Source organism: Salvia splendens, chromosome 3 (assembly GCF_004379255.2).
Source record: "Salvia splendens isolate huo1 chromosome 3, SspV2, whole genome shotgun sequence".
Classification (NCBI taxonomy): Eukaryota; Viridiplantae; Streptophyta; class Magnoliopsida; order Lamiales; family Lamiaceae; genus Salvia; species Salvia splendens.
In genome coordinates, this window is record NC_056034.1 from 28,311,429 (window position 1) to 28,325,421 (window position 13,993).

Below are 13,993 nucleotides of genomic sequence, written 5' to 3' on the forward strand. Positions count from 1 at the left end.
GTGTTAGTGAATAGTGGGATTCATATTATAAATGATGTATAGAATTTATTTTGTTGAAAATTTCCAATGTTTAGAGTTAGTCTAATTTTAGCGGATACTTCAAAATGATAAAAATTAGTCATTTTTTTATGGATGGATGGAATATAAAAAAAATATTGTTCTATGCAATTCAACCTACTTAATGGAGTAAGTGAATTTGAGCTGGCCCTGTATCAAATCAATTTTCTTTCTTAAAAAAAAATCTATATTTTCTTTCTCTTTTGATTTTGGGGTAATTTAATTAACCATCTACTCCTACTTCCCAATAATCTCAACTGAAACTATCGAATTCAACGCTGCTAAAACCCCAAGCCTTTTTTTTTCTCTAACTTGCCATCTTCTTCCTCTCTCCCTCCCTTCTCACCCTCCTATTTCTCTCCCCCTCGCAAATTTCATTAATTTCTCTTTGATTCAGTGATCAGGTGGCTGTAATCTCGTAATCCATGACGATGATGACTCCGCAGCCATTGGATGATGATGTAACGCCATTTTCTCCAACTTCAAATTTTCGGTTTATGCTATTTTCTTCACACTTCCTGTCATCATTATCTGTAGATATACATGCATAACGTTATTTTGATGGTTCGTTCGAGTTCATGTATAGGGCGGAGTTTTCATTTCATGTCCACGGACGCGCGTCTGTTTGTTAGGATTTAATGCCTCTGATCCTCTAGGGTTTTGCAACTAAAAGGATGTTTTAGTTACTTAATTTATTTAGATTTTTAATCAGTATTTTGTAATTGGAAGTTCATCTATGGAGTAAGTGGTATGGTTTCACCGGATCATGTTTTCGCTTGTGAAACTGTAGCAACAGGGAGATGAAGAAATGCTGGTGCCAAACTCAGATTCGGTTGAAGGTCCACAGCCTTTAGTTGAAGGACCTCTTCCAATGGAAGGTATTCCCCCCTGTCGCTCTACAAGAATTTAGGTTAATTGGTATAGAGATGCACTAGTGTGTTTGAAGTTCTGTCTTCCTTCACTTTACTTTTTCTATACATGCGCTCTTTTGTGTAGACTGTTATAGTTTATGATTTTTCTCAGTTCATTTGGAAATTTTGAATATTGTCTTATTTGTGTCGTGTTTTGAAAGCATTGTCAATTTCTTAATGGTGCCAGAGGAAAATGCTGGGATCTTGGAGAATCAGGTCCTGGGTGAACTACAAGCTTCACGTTTCTCGTGGACAATAGAGAACTTTTCTCGATTGAATGTGAAGAAGCTCTATTCAGATGTCTTTGCTGTTGGGAGTTATAAATGGTAACTTTAAGATGGGATTTAGCTAATCTTCCTTCACCTTGGTTGATTTGTGCTGGATGGAAATGTATTACATTAGTTGGAATTAATTGGAAAAAGTACTTATACCTTATAGTGCTAGATCTCATTTGATTTTTTTCTGTGAGAGTGATCTTTATGATGATTGAATTGCACTGGTTTCTACAGGCGGGTGCTTATTTTTCCTAAGGGGAACAATGTGAACGCCTTGTCAATGTATTTGGATGCAGCTGATTGTGCTACCTTACCATATGGATGGAACAGAAATGCGCAGTTTAGATTGGCTATAGTTAATCAAATGGATAACAAGTTGACAATGAAAAAAGGTACATCATTGGGGTGCCTTGTTTTTTTAATTTATTCTTAGGCAGCAGACTGATGAACCTAGGCATAACTGTGCATGCATGCTATAGGTTGACTCTGCTGCTTGCTTTGTTAAGCTTTCTATTACTGTAATCAGATCTTTTTTACAGAATTTGTCAAATGCCTCCAGTCCCGCTACCTCTCCTGCACCCCCACTAAATTTGAAGGACTAATTTATTTAAACCATGGAAACTAAGCCTTATCTTTGTGCCCAGCATTAGCCTACCTACACTATGATTCCTGTCGGAAACTAAGCCTTGCTGTGGATTCCGCAGATTCCCAGCACCAGTTCAATCAAAGGGAGGTTGATTGGGGTTTCACATCTTTCATGCCTCTTAGTGAGCTGTATGACACCAACAAGGGTTACCTAATGAATGATACTTGTATTGTCGAAGCTGATGTTGCTGTACGTGAAGTCAATGATTATTGGATATATGACTCAAAGAAAGAAACTGGCTTTGTTGGACTTAAGAACCAGGGAGCAACTTGTTATATGAATTCTCTGCTCCAAACTTTGTACCACATTCCTTACTTCAGAAAGGTTACCATATGTTCCTGTCACCAATATTATTCTGATATATTAATTTGTCTTGTGTATGAATTATGACTAGGGAAGCATGAAGCGGTTTCTCTCTAACCTGAGTAATGTTGTATCAGGCTGTATATCACATGCCAACAACTGAGAATGATAACCCTACAGGAAGCATACCTTTGGCATTACAGAGTTTATTTTATAAGCTCCAGTATCATGACACCAGCGTAGCTACTAAAGAATTGACTAAATCATTTGGATGGGACACGTATGATTCCTTTATGCAACATGATGTGCAAGAACTGAACAGAGTTTTGTCTGAAAAGCTTGAAGACAAGATGAAGGTACTGAATCTACTGATGTCTGACAACATGATATCTTTTATGTGTATCTATCTTTTTATGTTAATAAAGTAAGTGGTGAAGTTATATTAGCTCTTGTACTGGTACAGGGAACTGTTGTGGAAGGAACTATACAAAAATTGTTTGAAGGAAACCATATGAATTACATAGAGTGCATCAACGTAGATTTCAAGTCTACTAGAAAAGAATCATTTTATGGTATTGGTGCTTTCTTTTACAGCTGCACTTTCCTGGCATTCTGATGTTGAATCAGGGATTTATAACCCGTGTTCTTGTGGCAGACCTTCAGCTTGATGTAAAAGGTTGTAAGGATGTTTATGCTTCATTTGACAAGTATGTAGAAGTCGAACGTCTTGAGGGAGATAACAAATATCATGCAGAAGGACATGGTATGCAGGTATGCTGCTGCAATAGCAGATAATGGTGTATATTTGAGACTATTAGCTTAATTTGATTGTTGATTTAAGGACATCTACCTAACTTCTCGTGTACGTCAATATCTCTGATTTTTCCTCATTGATTGATTAATTTATTGGTGTAACATTAGAACTCATTATTCATTCTCCTTGGCTGAAAATATATTTTGTCCTTAGGATGCAAAGAAGGGTGTCTTGTTCATTGACTTCCCTCCAGTTCTCCAGCTTCAATTAAAACGTTTTGAATATGATTTTATGAGGGATACAATGGTTAAGGTGAGTTGTTGAAATATTGATCATTGTGTATTTGTTTCTTAATGTTTGATTATCTTTATCTTGTTTCTTTATGTATATTCTGGTTAGCATCTTGGGTATATGATCAATCATCGGCTTAACTGTTTGATCTTAGCTAGGAGTTATAAATGTACAATTCTGTTCTTATATTTTCTTGTTTAAATAGATTTTTCCTGTACTTTGACCTGTGAATCTGGTTTTTGAAATTAAATTCTTACTGTTTTCTATTTCTTAGGGGTAAATCTCTGTTGTGATTCCACAAGAAGGAAATCTTGTTTCTATGCGAGTATGCAAAATCTTGCTGTAACTTCTTTCTCCAAATTCTTTGATAGGACATAGCAGTAGTGTTTACAGATGTTTATTGTTCAATTTTTATTTTCCCCTAATTCATTTGTACTTGATACCTTTCTTTCATTCACGTGCTTCCAGTTAGTACTTGCAAGCTGTTACAGTATTTTATCATAATGAATATTTGATATGTGTGTTGTATTTAATCCCCTTTATTAATTTCTACTAGGCGCTTTCTGCCAGATACAAACTTCTACAGGAAATCTCATCTAAGATTCCATGATATATCTATAACATTGGAGTTTAACAGTTGACTTGGTGAATGTTCAAATTATTGTTGATGATGGCAGATAAATGACCGATATGAATTTCCATTGGAGCTTGATCTAGATAGGGACAATGGAAAGTATTTGTCACCAGATGCAGATAGAAGCATACGAAACCTCTACATACTTCACAGGTTATTATAGCTTCTTTACCCATAACTTTAGCAGTCTAGTGCTACTTGTTTCCTGCCTTCTGGAATATGTTTTCTCATTTCTTGTTTATTGAGTAGGATTGGAATACGAAGTTTCATACAACTACAGAGGACGTGGGAGAGAGAATATCATTAATGTCTAATAAGAAATGTTCTCACATGTTTGCCTATAAGACGTTGTATAATAAGTTGGTGCAATGGTATCCAATCCTCTTACGCTAGGTTAATCGTTATATTTTTATTTCCAACTATCCATTACATTAGTTCCATAAATGCAACAACTTAATGATTGTTTGTCCTTCATTTACTAGGTGATGCGAAATTCATAATTTTTAGGTCATCCTCTTTTGTTTGGATGCAGCAACTCTTTGTGGGCCTGATGCATCTCAAGAATTATGAGAGATGCTTTAAAGTGTATAGTATTGGATTTTAGTTGATAAATATTATGAAGATGGCTCAATGTTGTTTTCTCCTTATATTTAAGATGAGAAATTCGCATGTGTATCCTGCCAGTGGCTTATCTGGTGTATTTTGTTTTGCTCATTTTATTTGCATAAACCAATTTGCTTCAGTACTGTTCTGGGATACCTCATCCCCTTTTACGTAATAGATTTCCTAGTATCTCATCATGAAAAAATTAAGTGTTTTTCCCTCAAATACTGTTCTTCCCTAATCTTTTCTTTTTCTTGTCTGCTTCTTTTCTATGACAGTGTTTTAGTTCACAGCGGCGGGGTGCAAGGTGGACACTATTATGCTTTTATCAGACCAAAACTTTCTGACCTGTGGTATGTTTTTTATTTCTGAAGAATCCCAACCCCGGATCATCCTGCATATCAACTAACGCATATTTTACTTTTTTCAGTGAGGAGACAGAATATTTTGAAGTTACATAGTTTTAGTTTTTATAATGATTTGAGTTTTTTACCACGCATGGGCAGATGCAGCTAATAATGGTTGCTTAATCAATTTGATTTCATTCTTTCACATGATTTCATCTGAAGAGCACCCGAAACTTCATCTTTTCTGAGTTAGGACTCACTTCTCAGGTATAAGTTTGATGATGAGAGGGTCACGAAAGAAGACGTGGAGAGGGCACTAGAGGAGCAGTATGGCGGTGAGGAAGAGGTGATTTTTCCTCATGGTTCTGTGCCTTTTACGTCCTTTTAAATGTGTGCTTATGTTCCCTATATTTGACAGTTTCCGCAGACAAATCCTGGCTACAACAATACTCCATTCAAATTTACAAAATGCTCGAATGCATACATGCTTGTTTATATACGAGTGAGCGACAAGGATAAGATTATATGTGATGTGGATGAGAAGGATATTGCAGAACATCTTCAGGTAATAAAGCAATGCTGTAGTGTTTTGGCCTTACTGTTATCAACAGAGTGTTTTCATGAACCATCACTTGCTTACTCATTCCAGATAAGATTGAAAAAAGAACAAGAAGAAAAGGAAGACAAGAGAAGATACAAAGCACAAGCCCACCTTTACACTATTATCAAGGTTTTCAGGGCGTTCTGCGTTCTCAATTAAAATGGGCTGCTGAACCATTTATTAATATTTTCAGGTTGCTCGAGATGAGGATTTAAAAGAACAGATAGGAAAGGATGCATATTTTGATCTTGTAGATCATGATAAAGTCCGTAACTTCCGTATCCAGAAGCAGATGCGTTTTAATATCTTCAAGGTATCTTATTTCCTCATCCTTAATGTGGCAAAAAACACAAAACTAGTCCTCTCTATGTTACTCCTAAAAGTTTGTTATTAGACTCTATTCTTTCAATAAGATGCCTTGTGAGTGAAAATTGTTGCAATGCATGTTTCCGGAAAATCTTCTAGTATTCTTGAGACTTGTATCATGTAATGGTCTTATTTGGTTATTGCCATCGGTTAAGTGGATTTTGTGGCTTCTTATGAAGGAAGAAGTTGCGAAAGAGTTTGGTATTCCTGTTCAATTTCAGCGCTTCTGGATGTGGGCAAAAAGGCAGAACCACACTTACCGCCCAAACCGACCATTGACACCCCAGGATGAAGCTCAAGCTGTAAGCATTTCGCTCTGATAGGATTAAACCAAAACTGGCCAAGGCAAAACTAAAATTTGAGCCTTTCTCTTGGCTGGTTTCTGTCCAGATCCATAAATGATGGTACCAAATTTTCGTAAGCCATCACCAGGATCACCCAATGTCTCATTTGGTTTCATTATCATGATAATTTGTTAACTCAGTTGATTTTGGCTTTGACTTGCTGAATCTTAATCTAAGCTTACTTTCACAATGTCTACAAGATGTTTATGGCCCTTTCATTTTGCCTATTAGTATCTAGTTTGCTTTCTGGGCACCCTTTTCCTAATTTTGTTCTGCAGGTTGGATCGTTTAGGGAAATATCCAGTAAAGTGCACGGTGCAGAGTTGAAATTATTTCTGGAAGTAGAGTTTGGACTGGTATTTCTGTGATATTTTTGTTAGATCTTTTATAGAAGTGCTATTGCTGGATTTTGTTATTCTTGTCTCAACTCTCTTTTGTGCTTAATATATATAGGATTTACAATCAATTCCTCTACCAGAAATAACTAAGGATGACATACTCCTCTTCTTTAAGCTTTATGATCCCGAAAAAGAAGAGCTCCGGTACTTCTTTATCATCTTTGTCCTTTCTTTTATTTCAATCAGCTGCCATTATATAAATCAAAATTTTACAGCTACGCCGGGAGGCTTCTTGTCAAGGGCACAGCAAAGCCCATTGAAATCCTATCAAAGTTAAATGAAATGGCTGGATTTGCCCCTGATGAAGAAATTGAACTTTTTGAGGTTTCTCTGCCATAAATTTACAGAACAATTAGAACTTCTTTTGACAATTTGACATTACATTATCATGCTTTTTCTAAATCTACAGGAAATAAAATTTGAGCCATCTGTAATGTGCGAATGCCTTCATAAAAGAGCTTCATTTTTGTCCAGTCAGGTTTACTATTTAATTTTAATTTATTTATTAGTATATGTTTATATTAATCATTTTCATACTCTGTTATGTACTTATTCACTGCTCCCCCTATTGGCTCCCAAGATCGAAAATGGGGATATTATTTGCTTCCAGAAACGACCTTCAGATAAATGGAAAGACAAAATACGTTTCCCTGATGTTCCTTCATACTTGGAGTATGTGAAAAATCGCCAGGTGAGCTCCTACTTCAGGTTGCTTAATACGCCTTCTAGGCACTGGCAGTGAATTAGCAAATTTTAAGTTATTCTATTGCCTGGCTTGAGGTTATCTTTCTAAACAGTTAGGGTGAACATTGTTTATATTAGAGTTATTATTTGTTTCTTTTAGTAATAGTTGGCTGTATGCTACTTTATGAAGCTTGTTCTTTCTGTTTGGATGTGGAGAACAACATTCCTTCAACCATTTATTTGTTCCTCTGCAGGTTGTGCATGTTCGAACCTTGGAGAGGCCCAGGGAAGATGCATTTTCCCTAGAATTGTGAGTACGGTTATATGGGCATCACATTGACCATTGAGGACTCTGAATTTCAAGTACCATTATTTTGTATTCTCTATATTCTGGAGGATTTGTTTGTGAGCGTCTGGCTTGAACCTACAGAGCAAAGAATCACACATATGATGATGTCGTGGAAAAAATTGCCCAGCAACTTGGCGTGGAGGATCCATCCAAAATTAGGCTTACTCCTCACAATTGCTATTCTCAGCAACCAAAGCCAAATCCGATCAAATATAGATCAGTTGATCATCTGCAAGACATGCTTATGCACCACAACCAGGTAGTGCTGTGAAGTATATGTCCTTATTTTTAATTTAGTTTCTTTGGGTTTGTTTCCTTTTTTTCATTTTAAGGAATAAAGAAGGAAGTATTAATGTAAGTAGTTGATTAATGATTTATGTGGACCTCTTGAAATAGATCTCCGATATATTGTATTATGAAGTGCTGGATATTCCGCTTCCAGAGTTGCAGTGTATAAAGAATCTGAAAGTCGCCTTCCATCATGCTACAAAAGATGAGGTGATGATATTTCTGGGCATTACCTTTAATTGAAATTTTTAGTTTAAGACATATGATATCATCATAGTAAGTGTGCATTTCCTTTCTCAGGCTGCTGTTGTCAATATTAGATTGCCAAAGCAAAGCACTGTTGGGGATGTTCTCAATGAGATCAAGAAAAAGGTTCTTTAATTGTTTCACTCATGTTCTGCTCTTGGCCATAGTCTTTATGTTTAACTCATTGCATCTTCAAATGATTTACTCTTCGAACTTCTCTTTTTTTTATTATGTCCTTTATAATTCTTTTGCATCTTATCGTAGGTAGAATTGTCTCAACCAAATGCTGAGCTTAGGTTGCTTGAAGTTTTCTGTCATAAAATTTACAAGGTAATGATCTTGGTTCAAACATGTCTTTTGTTCCTGATATGTTTGCTAAAATTCTGATCATTTATTCATTTATTGTATGTTGGGTATTTTTGGCTGTACTTGGATGTTATATTAACTCAGTAACCGTTATGATCTGGCATATTGTTGCTTGACTAGATGGCGTGAAGTGGATGCCACACAAATAGTTTCAAACAAATTCTGATCCCATGTTCATCTAAATATATACCGTTCAGTAGTTTGGTATGGATAATCCTAACCTCCCTTGATTTTGCAGATTTTCCCCATCCTTGAGAAAATTGAGAACATAAATGACCAGTATTGGACTTTGCGCGCTGAGGAGGTGAATTCTATTTCCTAAGCCTTGTCTCGTTCTCATCATTGTGGATAAATCATATCGACAGTTCAGCTATATTACCTGATCCCTCTTCACCCATAGAACTAATGTGTGATAAATCTAATGAACAACATTTTGGGCCCTAATTGAGGGAATCGTAATCTTAACCTCTTTTAACCTATGGCCCTATATTTATACTGTCTTGTTTTATCTTAGATTCCGGAAGAAGAAAAGAATCTTGGGCCCAACGATCACTTGATTCATGTTTACCATTTTACAAAGGAGGTTTCCCAGAATCAAGTGGTATCTCAGCCTTTTCTGAACTTTAGATTTGCAACTAGATACGAGATAAGTTATAGCTACTTATGTAATGCTTGCATTTTTTCCTGAACAGCAAGTACAGAATTTTGGGGACCCATTTTTGTTGGTTATTCATGAAGGTGAAACATTAGCAGATGTTAAACTCCGCATTCAAAAGAAATTGCAGGTCCAAGATGAAGAGTTTTCAAAGGCATGTAAATTGAATGTCATTACCTTGATACATTCTGTTTAAGTTTTGTGGATAATCTTCCCTTCTGCTCATTAATTTTCATTTTTGGAAAAATGTACAGTGGAATTTTGCATTGCTGTCCTTGGGATGTCCAGAGTATCTTGAAGACTCTAATGTTGTCTCCAGTCGTTTCCAGGTCCAGGTATCCCCCCCCCCCCCGGCCGCATTGTGATAATTTAGTAAATAATCTTTTGCTGGAATTCCAGTTGAAACTGGTGAGGTTCTTTTTCGCAGAGAATAGAAGTTTATGGTGTTTGGAAGCAGTACCTTGGGCTAGAGCACTCTGTAACTACACCTAAAAGGGCATATACTATTGTGAATCAGGTGAGTCAGCAGTTTTCCATCTTTTAATCTTGTGTTATTCTACTTCTACTGACCGCTTGTATTAGTTCTTTATGTACATGCACATCAAAATTACACCCAATAGATGTTTTAGTTTCTTTTTTTTTCTAAAAATAACCTTTAACAAGCTTTAGTTGTTTATTTTAAACCCCACATCATGCTCTTCACGAACTTTTTCTGAAATTTATCTCCGATCATCACAGACTCGCCACACACTTGATCATCAGGCAGTTAGAATATCCAATTGAAGCTGGGTTGGTGCCTTGAACTAAAATGAAAAAGAAAACAAGTGTGGATATTGGGAGGAGAGTTGAGGCAGAGATATGCTCGGTTCGTTTCTGAATGTTATGGTGATCGTTTCTTTTTTTATTAATTTTTCATCTTAACATGGATTGGAATGGTAGGCTCGGGGTAATTTTCTGGATTCAGGCAGTAGATATTGCGTTTTGTGTTCCGGTCACCAGATTTCCCAGTAGTAGGCGAGAATTATTGCATTGCGTGAGCATCCAATACCCATGAAAGATCGTTCATAACAGGATTTTGGCTGAATAGGGTCGGGTTGGTAAAGTGAGTATAGATAGTACTCTTTGTGTTTCTTAGGTCATTTTTTCTGTTCATCCTCAAATTTTATATCCATTTGTTTTGTTTATTCTTAATTTCATATATCAAGGGAATGTGGTGGTAAAATAATCATCTCTCTTATTTTTGAAATAGATATTTCTATGTTGCTATGCGATTTTCAATATGTTTTGTGTGTATATGTATATATATGTTCATGGATTTGCCTCGCAGTAGTCAAATAGTGTGCAGGCAAAGCTCAATGAACCTTGTGACCTTTGTTATGATTCTCAAAATAATGAAGTTCACATGAGATTTCACTTTTGAGCTTATCAACTACTAACATTATTATTTTTATTTACCCTAGTGCAAATACACAGATTATGTGTACACATAATTTAATAGTTTAGTTCACGCCAAAAAGGCTGAAATTGCAAAACGATATCGGAATGACTTCAAAATTACAAGATGGAATTTGGCCATAGGAGATCAGTTTCCAGAAAATATTTTAATATATATAGATTTAGTATGTACGATACACTGATTACAAGGGGAGTGATCACAAGGACGAGACTCATCATTTAATTGCTAATTACAACTAATTTAAGACTATAGGATTTTAGAAATCTTCTGGTCTACAATTTGCTATATGTAATTTCGTTTTTTATTTTTTTTATATTAAAAAGATAATAGCAACTATCAATTTAGGGTTTAGAAACATAATGTCAATATAGTGTATGAAATATATCAACACAAAGACATGACACTGTACAAGTATTGTATTGACATATCATGTGTCGTGTATTATGTATCGTGTATTGATATAAAGCTGTTAAAAAATTTATGAAAATTTTCAATTTTTTTTCAAATTTTGACATTGGAACATATGCAAGTGAGATCTCGTTACAATCCTTATGAAATTATCTTTAATTTGATATATGTTGTGCGAAAAAATAATTTAAATCGAGAAAGTTATACGCGTTTCAATGATATGGGATATTTTTCAAAAGTTAGTTACAACTAATTTGTTTTAAATTGACCTTAATACTCTTATTAAGGTTTTTTATTGATCGTATTGACATTCCGGAGCTGATAATCTAGCCCTTACTTGAATATCTAATGGTGATTATTTAATTATAATTAATAATTAATTATTAAATTAGCAATATAACCCTCTCCAGATTAAAATATGTAATATATACTGATTGCGCTTGTAATATATACTGATTGTACTTTTGTAGATTTTTTTTATTGTGTTTCTAATATATTTTGATTGATTTTTAGCATATGTTGATTGAGTTTTTAACCTATGTTGATTGAGTTTGTAATATACGCTGATTCAGTTTTAAATTTATGCTGATTGAGTTTTAATTATTTCCTCCGTTTTCTAAAAATAGGAACTTTGGAAATGACACGGATTTTAATGCAAAATTGGTAAAGTAATAGAGATGAAGAGAAAAAATGGGTAAAGCGAAAGAGAGGAAGAGAAAAAGTGTTGAAATTAATGTTAGTGATTATGGGGTCCGTTTCCTAAAATAGAGTTTTCTATTTTTAGAAACAGACTGAAAAAGAAAAAAAATTATATTTTTAAGAAACGGATAGAGTATATGTTAATTGAATTTCTATAGGTCTTTGTATAACTATGCTCATGGTAATATACTACTGTGCTAATTAAATTGTATAGTTGTGTTAACTGTATTGTACGACTATGCTGATTCAATTGTAAAAATATGTCGAATCATCATTCCTACATGCTAATTTTACGCAATTCAGTATGGAACAATATACAAATTAAGTATGGATCAACATAAAAATCCATATTTGCTGAACTTATATTATAAATTTGTTTCACTATTAACCTGACATACAAATCAATATGTGGTGAACGTATATTGTAAATTTGTTTCGCTATTAGGGTGTCCACAATGGGGGAGCCGCGGCCCGCGGCTCGGCGCGCGGTCCCCCATTGCAAAGGCCGAGAGCCGGGGCGGAGAGGCGAGAAGCGTGGCTGAGCCGCGGCCGCGGCCTTCACGCGGCTGAGCCGTGTGAGCCGCGGCCCTCCCATTGCAAGCGCCGAGAATCGCGGCTGGGCAGCGGGGATTTTTTTTTTTTTTTTCGAAATTTTGTGCATAAATATACTACATTTCCACTCCATTTTCCAACTCCATTTTACTCCCATTTTCCTCCAATCTTCCCTTCCAACTTCAATTTAACCTTGCAATTATGGATTCCGACGATGAACAATTCCAACAAGCAGTAGATCTAGAGTTCCAAAACCTTGTTGCGGCAGTGCAACGTTAAGCGGAAGAGGCAGAAGAGGCGGCGGTGGCAGTCGGCCGGCCATTCCATCATCGGCGATTTTTCGATCGTGATCATGTCGGGGCAGACCGCAGGTTGATGGAGGACTACTTCAACGACAACGCCCGTTATCCGCCAGAAGTTTTCCGTCGGCGATTCAGAATGTCGAAAAATCTCTTCGTCCATATAGCGACGTGTTTGGCGCAGCGGTTCAGGTGCTTCAACTTGCGATATGATGCCACCGGCCGACCCGGCATGTCGACTTTCCAGAAGTGTACGATGGCAATTAGACAGCTTGCCTATGCCGGGCCCGCTGACATGTTCGATGAATACCTACAGATGGGCGAAACGACTGGACTACAGACGTTGAGGCAGTTTTGCAGGGGGATCAAGGATATCTTTAAAGGGGAGTATCTACGGAAGCCATCGGCCGATGATTGCCAGAGATTGATTGCTATGCACGGGACTGCACATCATTTTCCGGGGATGTTGGGGAGCATCGATTGCATGCACTGGGAGTGGAGGAACTGTCCAGTGGCTTGGAAGGGGCAGTTCACTTCTGGCTTCAAAGGCAGACATCCCACGATGATTTTGGAAGCCATTGCTGATTACCGCTTGCGAATCTGGCATGCGTATTTTGGTGTCGCTGGATCGAACAACGACATCAACGTTCTACGATCGTCACACTTGTTTAATGACGAGAGTCGGGGTGAGGGGCCGCAAGTGAGATTCAGGGCCAACGGAACTCAGTACAACATGGGGTACTATTTGGCCGATGGGATATACCCTCGCTGGCCCGTGTTTGTGAAGACGATCCGACAACCCTTTGGACCGAAGCAAACCTACTTCGCGAAAAAACAAGAGGGTGCTAGGAAGGACGTTGAGCGAGCTTTTGGTGTACTGCAAGCGCGATGGGCCATTATACGGTGCCCGGCTCGACAATGGCACGAAAATGATGTTGCAGACATCATGACTGCATGTATCATATTGCACAATATGATAATAGATGACGAAGGATTTGCTGCAGAGCGATGGACACCCGAAGAAAGTGCTAGTACGAGCTCGGGTATTGCCATGGAGCCCATACAGATGGGTGTACCACGTAGTAATGAATACTTGATCCAGAGGTACACCGATATGCGGAGCCAAATATCGCATGATTCACTGCAGGTTGATATGGTTGAAGAGGTCTGGAACCGTAGAAGGGGCGCTGCAGAGTGATTTGAGTTTCCGGCTTGTTGTTTTTAAATTATGTCACTTTCGTTGTATAATTTTCCTATTTCAATATAATATAACGAAGTTATTGTTACATTTTTTCTAGGTTGTGAATTTTCTAATTTACAATCCACATTATTTTACTTTAATTAAATTTATAAATATCATAAATTTAAAACTAATAAAATTTATTAGACTTAAATTAAAAAATATTATTAAAAAAATAAACAAATTAATTTTTTTTAAAGACGACCACATTTGGTGGCCCT

At 36.6% G+C, this 13,993-nt stretch overlaps 1 protein-coding gene across 4 annotated transcripts; it reads left to right on the forward strand.

Moving 5' to 3' along the window:
- The first annotated feature begins 304 nt into the window (after positions 1–304).
- LOC121795596 (ubiquitin C-terminal hydrolase 12-like) lies at positions 305–10,384 on the forward strand. 4 transcript variants are annotated; one of them, XM_042194129.1, is made up of 32 exons: positions 305–518; positions 848–935; positions 1,156–1,294; positions 1,478–1,635; positions 1,948–2,213; positions 2,330–2,548; positions 2,656–2,764; positions 2,848–2,963; positions 3,160–3,258; positions 3,915–4,024; positions 4,753–4,827; positions 5,089–5,167; positions 5,240–5,386; positions 5,471–5,551; positions 5,616–5,735; positions 5,968–6,090; positions 6,411–6,488; positions 6,586–6,674; positions 6,746–6,854; positions 6,940–7,008; positions 7,111–7,221; positions 7,469–7,524; positions 7,645–7,822; positions 7,960–8,061; positions 8,152–8,223; positions 8,362–8,427; positions 8,702–8,767; positions 8,978–9,064; positions 9,156–9,272; positions 9,373–9,453; positions 9,546–9,635; positions 9,857–10,384. In XM_042194129.1, the coding sequence occupies exons 1-32, from the start codon at positions 483–485 to the stop codon at positions 9,899–9,901; spliced, it is 3,381 nt and encodes a 1,126-aa protein (XP_042050063.1). In that variant the 5' UTR covers positions 305–482; the 3' UTR covers positions 9,902–10,384. The 4 variants fall into 4 exon arrangements, with proteins under 4 accessions (XP_042050063.1, XP_042050064.1, XP_042050066.1 ...); XM_042194130.1 differs by having other exon boundaries at positions 9,373–9,447; XM_042194132.1 differs by having other exon boundaries at positions 854–935; positions 9,373–9,447.
- The last annotated feature ends 3,609 nt before the right edge of the window (positions 10,385–13,993 follow it).

What these genes read in the sequence shown, in the direction of transcription:
- LOC121795596 (XM_042194129.1), top strand. Translation starts at nt 483, where the DNA reads ATGACGATGATGACTCCGCAGCCATTGGATGATGAT. An exon ending in TAGAAAAGAATCATTTTATG is followed by an intron (nt 2,765 to 2,847) that starts GTATTGGTGCTT and finishes TTCTTGTGGCAG; the next exon opens with ACCTTCAGCTTGATGTAAAA. An exon ending in ATATTGCAGAACATCTTCAG is followed by an intron (nt 5,387 to 5,470) that starts GTAATAAAGCAA and finishes TACTCATTCCAG; the next exon opens with ATAAGATTGAAAAAAGAACA.